The sequence below is a fragment of the Osmerus eperlanus genome, chromosome 4 (assembly GCF_963692335.1).
Source record: "Osmerus eperlanus chromosome 4, fOsmEpe2.1, whole genome shotgun sequence".
Lineage (NCBI taxonomy): Eukaryota > Metazoa > Chordata > Actinopteri > Osmeriformes > Osmeridae > Osmerus > Osmerus eperlanus.
In genome coordinates this window covers 7,008,411-7,022,533 of record NC_085021.1, presented here as the reverse complement: position 1 = coordinate 7,022,533, position 14,123 = coordinate 7,008,411, and the positions used below count along the sequence as shown (strand labels likewise).

The window sequence follows — 14,123 nt, the reverse complement described above, 5'->3', positions numbered from 1 at the left end:
GAGAGAGAGGGCATGGAGTGAGAGAGAGAACTTTCCAGGCACTCTGAATATACCTCCAGTCACGCCTGCATGGGGAGCACAGCCAGATAAATGATTCTTGTATTCAGCCTTGAAGAACTACTTTTAGTTCATTTCCTGTACACATATAGAATGGGACCAAAACTATGATACAACCAGTAAATATACTACTATTTGGCATTCATTTCAAATGTACAACTATTTTTTCATTACATATATTTTCATTACAGTTTAATAATTAAACAGTTTAACAATTGTATTTTTATATCATTATGGGAAAAATCTATTTTCAGTTTAACAATCTGATTGAAAGTTTATTTTTTTGTCTTAGTATTTGTTGTGACCTCCTTTTCTTTGCTGTAATAACAGCGTGCATGGATTCCACAAGTTTGTGCAAAACCTGATGACCCTTGTTATCCCAGCATGATCTGACAATGTTCCTTAACAGCTTCTTGTCATAAAAAACAGTTGTACATACACTTGTGAGCTTCTTTCTCCGTCTTCAATTCCGCCATAAAATGTCCAACGTGGTCTCAAACATTTGGACCCTACCGTATTTTAACCTACTACTCTAACTTGCTCAAACTGTTTAGTCTCTGCCCACACAGTGGTCTGTGTGAGTCAAACGAGTAGGCTAGGTCAGAGTAAAACATGTGCCCCCTGACATCACACCCTGGGAAACACATCAGGTCAAAGCTGTTGAATGTGCGGCTGGGTTAGCACAGAGCCACCCCCCCCCCCCCTCACACACACACACACACACACACATCACACTAGAAGATTAGCTCGGTCCCCAGGCAAGTTCCAGACTGGTGACAGTCAGTTGAAGTCTCTCTACAGCTGGTCAGCACTTGATGGACCGATGGAGAGAGGTCAAGTTCAAACGAGAGAGGGAACACAAGGAGGGAAAGCGAGAGACCGAGACACGGAGAGCCAGACAGAGAGACGAGAGGGGCACAAAACAAAAGGAACGTGCGGCAGAAGAGCGTCTGGGCTGCCTGCGACACACTCCCGAGAGCAGCATCCGCGGTGCTATCCCGTGTCTGCCAGCGAGCCTGCGGGGCCTTGTAGCGCTAATTGCCACCCCTACACAGCCCGCAGACTCTGCACACTATCTAATACTCACATCAAAGCAAGCACACGCCGAACTTTATAAAATTTTGATTCCATTTGTTCACTTCTCTTTTGCTTTTCTCGCCTCGCTTTCTTCCTATTCCTATTCCCCACCTTGCCCCCCCCCCCTTTTGCCGCCACCAAACAGATAAGACAGACTGCCATGTTTTCAGCTCCACTTCCTTCCTGCCCAGGAGCACTGGTGTATCTCGTTAGTTCTCTCACCAGCCAACCCCTCTCCTCTCCTTCACACACTATCTGCCAGGAGCAAAACATCTGATCAGGTCTTTTTTTCTTCTTCCTTTTATTCTTTCCTTTTTTTGTTTTTATAGAGAAGGGGAAGAGAAAGAAAGGGGGCAACATCCAGAGGAAGTTTGGTGGGGTGAGTCGGTGCTCTTACTGAACTAATTATAGATGAGATTGGATGAGAGACTGAGAAGCAAGAAGACTCTTCTATCCCCGTGGACAGAGGTGGGTTTCATCATAAACTCGCCATAGATGCAACAAACACGCACGCTCCGAGACAAGAGTTGATTTCTACGTCCCTCTTTCAACTCCGCTCGATGGCCCCTCCGATACGGGTCGCGTGGTGGAGGTTGGCGGAACAGCTGCCTTTGCGAGTGTTGCCAAACCTCTCGACAGAGACGCCTGCTCTCTAATGAAGACAGGCTGGGACAGTTCCTTGTGGAGATTGATGCACCTCCTACATTAGCTCCTTCCACCATAGCCCCTCTCGCTCACTCTCTCCCTCCCTTCTCCCCCACAAACACAGCTCTCTGAGGTCATCAATCAGAACTGTGTTGTTTCAGCCTCCACCTGTCTTAAACTCAGGTATAAATCACGCAGGCTGATTTCAGAGGACGGTGTTTAAATAATTAAAGAGCTTTAATTTATCAGGATTTAGCGCCCCCGAGACAGCAGAGCTGACAGTCCGAGAGAGAATGAGAGTGTGTGTGTGAGCGTGAGGAAGCAGAATGTGTTACTCTATCAGTTAGACAAGTAGGCAGTCATGTTTTTTTTGTTGTTTTTCTTTTACAAATACGAGTCATCAAAGACAAGAGTCGAGTCTGAATTGATCACACGTGAATATTTTTTTTATTGGAGAAAACAAGATGACAGTAGTATGGAGGATGTCGAGGGGAGCAGACGACCAGAGTGCCCAGTCATCACAGGCAGAGTGTTAAGATAGAAGAGAAACTGAATGACGGAACACTCAATTGCCTGACAAGAGGTTGATTAGAACACCAAACATGTACCTTCACAGAATGTCTCCCTTCCTGTATCACAACGAAAACAGCCCCGATAACCAATTCTGGATGACATTTGAGGTTTGGTCAATTGTCATATTCATTTTATTGTACAAGATCAAGTCCAAAAGGAAATTAAACTGTCATTTCATTTGTTAACATTTGTTTTAATGGCTTTAATGCATCACCACCGACACCATAAATTGCACAGACCGCCACAGATGCTAGGGTATTATTCCCTTCAGACAGGGAAAGAAGGAAGCTGATCCAGTCAGATGAAGTTCGGAACCAAAACTGCAAAGTGCCAAACAAAAGGAAACAAGACCGCCTCTGTTAAATAACAAAGGTCTCACGATAACCACAGTTGGTTTACTTTATCTGAACTCTGGGCAGGATGTCCAAAATCGCAACATCCTTCACATCCAGTTAATATCAACTGTCCCCCCCCCAAAAAAATGACATCTAAAGATTTACAATGAGAAAAAGAAGCAAACGTAACAAATTGTAATAAATTAAAACACAAACAAAAAAGGAAACGGCGATAACCCCTCCCAAAGTGTTATGAGGTGAACTCTGCTGTGCCTTGTCCTGGAGAGATGCAGTCAGGATGAGCACACACTCATTCACAGAGGAGTCTGTCGACAAGGCTGTCCTGCTACACAGACTGGATGCTGGGAAGGCCAGCGGCAGTGGATGACGAACGGGAACAATGGACCTCTGCTGCCCTCCTCTGGCTGAACCGTGGCACCTTGTACAGCTATTCCACACGCCTTCTACTAACCCCTTTAGCACTTGTATCGCAGCTAATCAGATGTTCAGGGGCTTCGGAAGATTCTTACTCACACAGTCCACCAAGGAAAAAAACGAAACAAAAAAAAAAATCGTGAAACTTACTGAGGGGAAAATCATTATTACAAAATGAGCTTTTACAATGGAATACAGGCACACTTTCTACGCTCACATACGAATCCTCCAGCACATCCATTGATCTTAGTGGCAGGTCTAAGAACTGTGCCAACCCTGAATGACTGCTTCTTCAGACCCAGAGGACTACATTTAATCACAAAACATCCACATTGGCTCTTCATATAAGAGGCCACATATAATGACAGTAGCACTTCAGTATTGAGAGTAATTGAGTATATTGCTGCTTGCTTGAAAGCCCATTGTTTTTCTACTGGGTAGTTTACAGTGTGTTCAAAAGTAGCCACCTAGTGGTTGAAACCCCTCACTACAGCATCGACTACGTTACAAACAGAAGGTAACTTTTCATGTGGGTGACACTGGGAGGGAGAACTAAATGGGGAGGGGGGGGGAGAAAAACCCCTCAAAAGGAACATGATTTAGCAGATTAAGAACAATCTAGTATAACGGGGGTGGGGAGCTTCTTTGAAAGGAGATCAGAGAAGTGTTTTACATTTCCTTCGACACCAGGAAGCACACAAACAATTCAGCTGTTGGGGCTGTCGGGCCAGGTCTCTGGGAGTTTACTAGATTCACAAGATTTACATCGGCGTGATATCGACTATCGTTTCGGCCAATAGATTTCAGGTTAGGATTGTCTGGATGTCCCCCCCCCGTTGCCTGTGAAGCTGATTGCCCATAGTAACCCTCCCCCCTCCCTGTTCCACAGACCTGTGTGCATTGAGAACAGGACCCCCCCCGCCGCCTCCTGAACGGACACGGCTTCAGTTCTCCATGAGGGAGCGCTGCAGTGCCTCCTGGATCATTGTGTGCTCATCTGTGGAGTAATCCTGAGAGAGAGAGAGAAAGAAAGAGAGAGAGAGAGAGCGCGAAATAGGTCAAGAGAGACAAAGAGAGAGAAAGAGACCGAAAGAGACAAGAGGGAGAAGGAGACAGAGGGAGATTTAGCTCACTGCATGGACAGCAGGACCCAGACCCAGACAGTGCACCACCACACAGGGGAAAGCTGGGGAACAGTGAGAAAGGGGAAACTAAAGATATAATATAGCTGTGGACTCGTCAGGCTCGGGGACCCTGTGGACGTCATGGGGACCTGGGAGCTGTCCTGGGTCCCAACCAGCCTGCTTCTTGCATGGAGCCCAATTGAAAACAACCGAGGTCTTCTTGCGATTCTTCTCATGTGACCTTCTCGAAATAGCCCACTATTTCATTCATTCATTTCAATGCATACACCAACAAAATACCTCTCGTCAGACACACAACACATGCTGTCGAGCCAGCTCGTTCATGGGGGGGGGAGTTCCGCATCTTTTTCCTATACACTCCAGATCAGGGCAAAGAGGCCACGCAGTGGACGGCCTCTGCACGCCACTCCTCCAAACTCACCACGAACGTGTCGTAGGAGAAGGTGTGTCTGATCTTGAGGTGCTGGAAGAAGTCTGCGCTCCTGTAGTTGGGGTCTCCCCATGGCATGGAGGCACAGATGGGACACACCTGGGGAGGAGCGGCAGGGAGAGAGAGAGACAGAGAGAGAAAGAGAGAGAGAGGACCGCTAATGAGGATCGCTGGGAAAAAACATGCCGGCTCCGGGAAGGGATGAGGTCGGACAAAGTGACGCAGAGCGCTGGCAGATCTAGGGCTGACCTTGGCCAGGTGTGTGATGACACGTGCGTGACTACATACTGGATCAGGGGTGGGGGGGGGGGGGAGAGGAGGAAATTGGAACACAACTGTCCACTCCGTTGACACCCAACAAATAGAAGTGGTTTGGAACAAGCTGGTTTTTCTGGAAGAAGCCATCTCTCCTCTTTTGCTTTTTTTACAGTTTGATTATCATGACACACATGTTACAATTGTTAGATGCGTGTATGTACAACTGGCTGGTATAACTCTACTGGGAGAGTTTTCCAGGTTATATTGTCTTATGTGACCCGACTGTACCACTCAACACTCCTTATCTGATAAAAAAAAAAAAAAAGATAGATCCATCTACTGGAAAAATCAATTTTCTCCAGTGCCCATACATGGGGCACACTCATATTGTGAGAGGGAGTGACTGTCTGAAGGGAGATGAGCTCATAAGAGAGACTTCCTACCACATGACGTGTGTCCCGGGCATGCTGGGAAGTGCAGTGCTCGACCAGGCCGTCCTGGTCGAGGTTCTGGCAGTTGCAAAATGGGCAGGAGAAGGTGTAGCGGTTGGGCACGGGACTGGAGGAGAGAGAGAGAGAGAGAGAGAGAGAGAGAGAGAGAGAGAGAGAGAGAGAGAGAGAGAGAGAGAGAGAGAGAGAGAGAGAGAGAGAGAGAGAGAATGTAGTGACAGGGAGAGAAAGTAATCAATTAATTCTTGACACCATTTGATAACCCAGCCCAGGGATGTCATGAACCTCACCTGAGGATGGCAGGCTGGCTCTGAGCAGTCGTCCTCACACCCTCTTCGATGTACTCTTGGTATTTAGGACAGGCTCCGGTGTGGCCTCTCATCTGAGACAGAGCCACCTGGGGACATGGTAACAAGGTGTTCAAACCTTCGCTCTCACAACAACAGTAGGTCTCCATGTCGTAACGTAGCCTCCACACCTACCTGGGCTCCACAGCCTTTGCATGCGGCCACTGAGGAGTGGATGAGGGCCTCGAGGTCCGTAGCTTTAGCCCAGTGGCCCAGGCCGGCCCGGCACACAGCACACACAGGCTTCTGAGGCCGCAAGCACTCCTGCAGGCAACTCTGACAGAACCTGCGAGAAATGTAGCACGGCGAGCAACAATGACGTCTCGTTCAGACAACGCTTCCGTATCTATCACACACATATTGTTTATTGGCTGTAAATGTATTATTCTGTTTTGTTCCTGAAACTCAAACGAAAAAAGCCTCCACCCATTGAGTTATGGATTTGTAGTCCTGATACATTTTGGAACTACACATCCCATACGGCTATTTCGTTGGTAAACAAAACTGAAAGTATGCCAGCTATATTTAGTTATATGGACATAATGTAGCTAACCGTAAATGTTGGTATGTTCAAACCCTGCTTAGCTACAAACATGATAAGAATACATTGACAACAAGGAAGCTAACTCAGCTAGCTACCTCTATTTAACTTGGACGATTTACTACTAGTACAAGGTTGCTAGCTAACAACACAACATCATAGCTAGCCTAGCTACAGTAGCCCGATTAATCGAGCTACCACCAGCAATCTATCTCCACCCGAAACTTACGTATGGCCACACTGCGTTGTGACAGGGCTGTCAAATATTTCGAGGCAAACTGGGCAAACAAACTCTGTCACATCCCTGTCTCCAGCAGAAACATTTTTCTTTTGCTGTGCAGAGCTGAAGCTTCCTAGCATCGCCATTTCTTCCCCCTCTGCTTTTCCTCTGTTGTTGAATCGAAAGCGATCCAGACTGTGGAGCTGTGGAATTAACTGACGTCACATTACAGACTGTGTTGCCAGATTGAGTGAGGGTGTCTTTTAGTGTGCTACTGCAGGTGTATTTGCAACAACGGACTACAGACAACGCGTTGACAGTCATCTGCACAGGCTACCATTATAAAGATGTTATTTCTTATATTTGTATGTAGTGACTCGTATTTGTAAAAAATGTTTTTTTTAAAGATTGACATATTGAACGGCTTTGTACTTGTTTCAGGCATTTCTTTAAAAGTATATTATTGTTATTATCATGGTAATGCCTTTTCAGCTATTAAGGCTTTTTTACAACCCTAAATTTCACAAACATAAGGCCTCACTAGACCTTTGTTCAGAGGGAGTCTGAGTGTGACATCCAATATGCTTCATGTGTAAATATCACTTTTATCAAACTAAATCTCAAGCACATTATGCTCATCTTTGGAGATGCAAATGTATAAGTTTTAATTGACCATCAAACTCCTTGTGTGTGTACAGAGCAGAGCTGTTGAGGTGAACTGCATTCACGTCAGCGCCTCCTGAACGAGGATGCCAAGTATGTCACTGGACACTCCACCTCGGAGGGCATCTACAATCTCTTATTCATGACACAGCAAAGGCAATATTAGTACTCTTTTGTTGTAGCTTGTCCACATAAGATCCATCATAGCAGAATATTTAGAGAAGGTCATGGTCAAAGGAGAGGTGAGGCCGTGTTGGTCCCATCAACTGTTTCCCACAACCTTTCTGGTCATCAAACCTGGTCACCAGCATCCATCTTCATTAGAGACAGGCTGTGTCTGAAACAGCCACAGTCTCCACAGTCACACTGACATCCCCTCAAGTCTGGAAGTATTTGGAGGTATCGCAGAATGTCGCATACAAGTTTTCTTGTGATGTGTTTTTGGTTACTAGATATCACTCATTCTCAGCCTAGCTCTGAGCTGAACTGAAACTGACTTTTTGAGGCAAATGTTTGCTCCTGCTTCTCCTATGTATTCCTTTATTCTCACAGCAATTGTGGCTGCTGTTCTGTTTCTCTAATTAATTATTACGACATTTCACAGGCGATGCTTTCCCACAAGACCCAAGTAACCGCAGGTACACCTGTGGGGTCTGCGATTACTGCGTAACCCCACCCCGTGTCGTCACTAATGTGGGGGTCTCTTACGTTTCTCATCCTCTATCCGTGGGCTTTGGTAATGCACCAGTGCTTAACTAACTTAAAGAAAATCATTACAATGCGGGATTTTATCGAACCTGGCAACATTTCACTTGCACCAGCACAGGAAAAACGCAGGAAGCATTGACTGAACGTAAAACTGAGACTACGACTATGAACTACCAGTCAATGAAAACAGGTGCCGATAGAGATGATAAAACTGTGGATCATTTAGGGGCTTTTTGCGGTCCGAGCTATGGTCATTAACCAACCGTAAAACAGGAAAAGCTTATGATTTAAGTTACATTTCATAAGCCGTCGTACCGCTGCTGTCAGAGTATTCCGCATGCGCATTTCGGTGACGGGAATTTCCAGCAGTACTCACTGGAGGAGCCAACCAAGGCTGAACGAGTACCTACCACTAGCTAGCAGGCTCCATAGCAGGAAAGGTAAGACGTGATGGTCGTTGCGTCTGTGACAAAATATAGGGTGGAATTAAGAAAACGGAACGTAGTTCTGAAAGGGGGATTTTTCACTTGCCCGCATGAGCACATTTGGAGATGATGGATGCAGGACCAGGAGGCGCCGATGAATTTATCCGTGCTGCTGCTGCTGCTACGCGGAGGGAAATGGGCGTTCACTGCCCTGGGCTGGAGTGGGGGGCCCATGCCAGTGACAGCCCAGATGGCTAGCTAGCAAGCTAGATATGCTTAGCTAGCTAACACTATGTCGAATTGCTTAGAGAATACAATTGCCAACTGTTTACGATATATATTTATTTGAAGTGTCTGTCACAACAAGACTGTCTAACCAATGATCTGGGTACATGGCAAGCGTTACTAGTTCAGTGATGATGCGCAGCATAACGCCATCCTGGTGATGATGTAGCTAGTGTAGCGTTAGCTAACTACACTTAAACCAACCCCTGCACAGTGTACCATTTAATATGAATGTTACTTCAGCTTCTGCTAAGTATCATTCGGTATAGAGTAACTGTCTTGGGTGCTTATGGTACCGTTCACAGGTAGCGAGCCATACGCAACGTTGAATGTCAAAAGCTAGGTGAAGATCGTGCTGGAAAATTCTGTAAAGAGAATGTCTAGATTAGCTCGCTCTGCATAATTAAACATCTCGGTTGACGTAAATCAAATTGGAATTGTGTGCCGTGTTATATACGGGTAGATAGATGATGTAGCTGCAAGATGGACAATGCGATTCCGCAGCGCAAAGCAGAAAAGAAAACGAATGCATGTCCCTATCCAACCCACACACTGTACGTTGTTGGTATGAGTGGGTGTGAGTGTCTGTCTCCATCTATCTCACTAAACATCTCCCTTTTTCGGCGCTGGTGGAATGAATGTAGATTCAGTGATGAGGCGTCCTCATGGGTGTCTTGTGCCAGAATCGCTTTTGCACACTGCTCGGCTCTGCACGTTCTATGTTCATGTCGTATTCTTGTCATTGCAGCTTGTCGCTAGCGATGGAAATGCACACTGCTGTGGCGTTGCCCCTGCCTGCTCAGTGACCTTAAACACTCAACAGACTCGCACAATTGAGCAAGAAGGACATCGGGTGGATGCCCAGACAACTCTTGAGGGCCTGAGCCTTGAGGAGCCTCTTGACCACGCTGAAGTAGTAATACAGACGTCTGGTCACAGTGAACCAAGCCAAGATGCCCATAACCCCGGCCACCCCTTTTAAAATAGGAGGCGCTTCAATTTAGTCTTGTGTCAATCAGAGCATGGTGGCTGCTCTCTGATTGGGCCCTGAGGCCTGTCCCTGTGCCTTAACCCGCCTCCAGTCGTCAGCGGATTGTGTGTGTGTGTCTGTGTGCCTCGAGATGGCGACAGGGAGGGCTGCGTGAGAGAGGCGTTCCTGGTTTGGGGCATGCGAGCAAAAGCGTGAGGGCGGTCTCACGGCTGACTTTGTCAATTGCCGCCAAATGGATGCCAAGCTGCGAGAGGACCTGTTCAGGAGGTACGTGGCGTCCCTGGAGAGGCGCCTGGAGGACGGAGGGGGCAGGAGCGGGACAGGGGGAGCCCCGGAGGGTGCCAGGCAGGGGGACAGCGAGGCCCTCCTCTCCACTGCCACGGCCCTGCTAGGGGCCTACCAGCCAGACCCTGGGCAGCGCTTCCGGATGGTGCGCTTCTACGAGGTGGTGGACAAGGCCCTGCGCTGCCAGAGGGGAGGCAGTCTGCGGGGCCTGGAGAGAGCCTTTCACACCCTGGAGACCATCTGCACCAACCTCCTGCTCTTCCCCTGGAAGAAGGAGTTCCGCTGCATCAAGGTAGGCGGTCCTCCACAGGCCGAATGGCTTGGTTTACGCTGCGCTGTGTGAGACAAAACCTGTTGTGTTGCTCTCAAAGCTGAGCTTCCTGTTTTTGTTCCGTGATATAGGTTTCCTTTTTTGTCATAAAAAAAATATATTATTATGATTTATTGTATTTTTTTTTTTACAAAAAAAAGTAGCGTATGGTAGCATGGCGTTCTTGCTTGGTGTAATCCCTCACCTGACCTGAAGGTTTCCTATCTGGTGTTGCAGACCTTCACGGGCCCGTACGTGTACCACCTCCAGTCGGCCGTGTGCGACGCCGACCTCCGCGCCCTCCTGCGCTCCATGGGCTACTCCCGCGACCACGAGCTGCAGTACCACGTACGCGAGCACCCGGGAGGGCCGGCCCACCTCCGCCAGCTGGCCTTTGAGCTCTTCCTGGCCCAGGCCGAGTGTCGCCTGCTGGGGGAGGTGGTGGCTCTGGCCCGGGGGACCGCCAACGAGCTGGAGGCCCTGGAGCTGAGGAGGGGCTGCCGGGACGACGCGGCGGGCTGCGCCGAGGCGCTCCGCCGGCGGGACAGCCTGGGCGCCGACGTGGCCCGGCTGTCGGTGCGGCCGGCGGACGCCGAGCGTGCCCACCCCCACCACCTGAGGCGAGGGGGGCGGCCGTCCAAGTCGGTGGACGTGACGGACGGCGCGGGCCACTGGCACGCGGCGGCCAACAAGCCCGTGCTGAAGGCCTCGCTCAGCCTGAGGAAGGAGCCGCTGTTCGTGGACGCCGAGGAGGACCTGAAGGACGAGATCCTCCGGCCCGGCACGTCCGCCTCGCTCTTCTCCGTGGCCGCCCCGCCCACCTACAGCCCCGTGGCCGACTTCTTCCCCATCCAGTCGCCGCCCTCGGCCGACCCGTACTCCTCCTACCACCTGTCCTCGTTGGACGAGATCGACCTGTACACGGAGAGGGGCGGGGCGGGGCTGGGGGGCAGGCAGACCCCCTCCCGCCCCCCCTCCCGGGACGCCAGGGACGGCTGGGTGCTGAAGGCCCACGGCGGGGGCGGCGGCGGCGGGGTGAAGTGCCAGGGCTGTGGGCTGGGCTGCTCCAGCCTGGCCTCCTGCCAGAGGTGCGACATGATCCTCTGCCCCGCCTGCCACGAGGTGGACCCCTCCCCCTGCTGCGGCCTGCAGGACTACCCCCCCAAGTCCCCCCGGCCCCTGGACGGCTACATCCCCGTCAAGGAGAAGCTGTCGGTGTACTCCAACGCTCACTCTCACTCCCTCACCCTCACCCACTCCCTCACCCACCCCCACCCCCAGATGGTGGAGAAGCCTCTCATGGTCACCAAGCTGTTTCCCAGCAAGTCCGTTGCCATGGCGGCGCCCATGGGGGCCAGCGGCGCGGTCCTGGGCGGCTCGCGCTGCGGCTTCTGCAACAAGCCCGGCGCCTCGCACACGTGCGTGAACTGCTCCAAGGTGTCGTGCGACACCTGCATGGTCCTGTACGCCAAGGACGTGTGCACCCGGAAGAATCCCCAGCACAGTTTTGTGCCCAACCATCAGCTCAACTTCAAGTCTGGCACCATATCGCACCTGGTCTACCGATAAGCCAGGTGCACAGGGAGTCCTGTTCCAAACCCCCCTCCCCCCTCCCTCTTGGTCTTATCTGTCTCTCTCTCACTCTCTGCCTTGCTCTCTCTCCGTTTCAGACAAATCTTCAGAGCTCTCGCTTTTTCTTTCTTTCTCCCTCTTTCCTGCTCTCTCTCGCTCTCTCTCTCCCCCCGTCTATCCGCCCCCTTGAACTTTGTACATTCTCTGTGTTATTATCAGATGCCGGGCCCTGGGACACGCCCCTGTCCCAGAGAACCAATCATCTCAACGCTCTGTACAACTTCTGGCCTCTCCCATCTCCATCCTCGCCATGCGCTCTTAAGTAGTCAAGTGATGTTGTAGTGCTTCCCAACCCCTCAAATCTTGTCCTCCTTCAGAAAACGAAATGAGGGGGGTAAGAAAAGAAGAAAGCGAGAGAGCTGCACGCCCCCAATGAAGGCCGTCCGAACACACACAAACACACACAGACTCTGCCTTTGGCTTCTGTGGTTATTCTAGTGTGGCCAAGACTTGTGGACTTGCGTTGTTCAAATGGAGGACGTTTTTAAAACTTGAAAATGATCACCGTGGGGGAAACAAAACTAACAGAACAGTAACCTTACACTGGAATTCAATAGTATATATATATATCTATATATTTTTTAATCGTATCTTTAAATCTCAAGAACAATGTGAGACTGTTAGAAATGGGAGGGGTTGAAGTTTGGGGTTATAAAGTGTATCTGTTGGAATGGCATGGGGTGTCTTTAAAGGAAAAGAGACAATTGTCAGATGCCATAAATTCTATTTAAATGATAATGCCTTGTAAATGTACCCTCTAATGTTAATTATGGTGTCTGGCTGAGGTTTACATGCTGCTGTTGAAATATTGCCTGTGGAGATAGTGTGGTGTTTTAATGACTCACCGGTAAAATAACTTTTGTTTGATTGGTTTCAATCCCTCTCTCTTTTGTTCTCACTTCTCAAAACTGACAGATGGTTTGTCCGTCGACTCCAGTTTTGGTGTTTCGGGGGGGAAACCTTCTTCAGAGGTGTTGAGGTGTTAACAGAACAGCCACTAGGTGTCAGATCATCCTAGATCCATGCCACATCATTGCTGGTTGTTTCAAGTGAAGGGTTTTGAGTCAACCAGCTAATGTCAACGTAGTTACAGAAAAAACAACTTCCCAGGAACTTTATTACATGTATTGTTATGGAAATAATAACCTTGTAGCTGTTACAGCTACTCATTCGACATCAGCAATCTTTATATCCAAAAATAATTTTATCCCCCACCCCACCCCCTCATCTGAAGATAAGTTAAACTCAGCAATCATGCTGTCTGGAACGTATCCCAATGTTTGGCAGCATTTTCATTTCACAGACAATGTGTTTACTATGGCCTAGAATCCAGCATTCAGACAGCATTTATGACCTGACACAGTTGACCTGTCTACCTCAAATGGTTATGTTGGAAATTCAACCTAAGCTCCGCCTCCCAGTTTAAAACCGCCCTAGATTCCCTGTCTTGTTCTAATAGCTTCTAGTTTCCCTTAGCTTACCGAAAACAGCGCTGTAACAAAATGCCTTATGAACTTAGCACAACTGTGTTACCCTGCCATAGAGAACTCTGGTAGATTGCAGTCACCCCTTTGCTCTTAATTGTCATTTGAGCCTTTTGTCAACGGACCGTGCAACGTAGCTTCAGGGCTTTGTGTCAAGCACGCATGTCGTGGGGGGCATTGCAGCCAGGAACTTGATTAGACCCTATAGTGTAGCCGGGAGGCCAGTATTTGGAGTGACCCGACCGAGACTCGTGTCTGTCCGGCAGTATCGTAGGGAGTTGTGCTGTGACCTCATCCGCTTGGTGTGGTGGTTATCTCTGGCGTTGGCTGTGTTGTGTTGCATAGCTGTTTAGATGTTTTTCCTTTCTAGCCTGTCGTCACCTCACTCCCTCCGTTTGGACCGGCGACAGAAAATAGAACAAAAGGGACACAATCATTCCTAACACCTTTTTTTTTGAAGAGGTTGAGCAAAGTGAAAACGTTGAGCCTGTCTCTCTCTTGCTCTCTCTCTCTCTCTCTCTCTCTCTCTCTCTCTCTCTCTCTCTCTCTCTCTCTCTCTCTCTCTCTCTCTCGAATTGCTAACTGAAGAACACATCAAATAGATCAAATAGCTTGTTATTGAAGGCTTACACTTTATAGTACGTCTTCATTGTTGAATGACTGGCCTTTCTACAAGTTACCGGACATATTGTATTCAGAATCCCCGGGGTGTAGGCAGAACGGAAGCTCCTAAACTGGGGGCTTTATCTGACCCTTGTATTGTTTTCCTGTTTTTGTTTTTTTAAACACAATCACCACCAGAAGGCAAGCTTGGCTTTCTGTTTGTAG

General features: G+C 48.9%; 3 protein-coding genes across 4 annotated transcripts in view; 1 reads left to right on the top strand and 2 right to left on the bottom strand.

The window, feature by feature from the left end:
- LOC134019535 (serum response factor-binding protein 1-like) overlaps nt 1-3,363 on the bottom strand; it is a 4,246-nt gene extending 883 nt beyond the window's left edge. Inside the window, exon 1 of the mRNA XM_062460496.1 lies at nt 3,340-3,363. Coding sequence (XP_062316480.1) covers nt 3,340-3,363 — 24 coding nt within the window. The remainder of the gene's footprint in view (nt 1-3,339) is intronic.
- rnf114 (ring finger protein 114) lies at nt 2,200-6,739 on the bottom strand. The gene is made up of 6 exons (XM_062458398.1): nt 6,522-6,739; nt 5,887-6,037; nt 5,695-5,801; nt 5,399-5,513; nt 4,689-4,796; nt 2,200-4,132 (listed from the first exon to the last, which is right to left on the bottom strand). Exons 1-6 carry the CDS (start codon nt 6,656-6,658, stop codon nt 4,067-4,069), a joined length of 684 nt encoding a protein of 227 aa, XP_062314382.1. The 5' UTR covers nt 6,659-6,739; the 3' UTR covers nt 2,200-4,066.
- A 1,229-nt stretch (nt 6,740-7,968) lies between these two features.
- Nucleotides 7,969-13,885, top strand: spata2 (spermatogenesis associated 2). 2 transcript variants are annotated; one of them, XM_062458396.1, is made up of 3 exons: nt 7,969-8,323; nt 9,342-10,161; nt 10,417-13,885. In XM_062458396.1, exons 2-3 carry the CDS (start codon nt 9,817-9,819, stop codon nt 11,746-11,748), a joined length of 1,677 nt encoding a protein of 558 aa, XP_062314380.1. In that variant the 5' UTR covers nt 7,969-8,323; nt 9,342-9,816; the 3' UTR covers nt 11,749-13,885. The 2 variants fall into 2 exon arrangements, with proteins under 2 accessions (XP_062314380.1, XP_062314381.1); XM_062458397.1 differs by lacking the exon at nt 7,969-8,323 and having other exon boundaries at nt 8,330-10,161.
- The last annotated feature ends 238 nt before the right edge of the window (nt 13,886-14,123 follow it).

Coding starts and splice junctions, on each gene's coding strand:
- rnf114 (XM_062458398.1), bottom strand. CDS start 6,658: ATGGCGATGCTAGGAAGCTTCAGCTCTGCACAGCAAAAGAAAAATGTT. Junction 5,514..5,694: donor AGCCAGCCTGCCATCCTCAG/GTGAGGTTCATG, acceptor TCTCTCCTCCAG/TCCCGTGCCCAACCGCTACA. Junction 4,797..5,398: donor CCCGGGACACACGTCATGTG/GTAGGAAGTCTC, acceptor GCTCCTCCCCAG/GTGTGTCCCATCTGTGCCTC.
- spata2 (XM_062458396.1), top strand. CDS start 9,817: ATGGATGCCAAGCTGCGAGAGGACCTGTTCAGGAGGTACGTGGCGTCC. Junction 10,162..10,416: donor AGGAGTTCCGCTGCATCAAG/GTAGGCGGTCCT, acceptor CTGGTGTTGCAG/ACCTTCACGGGCCCGTACGT.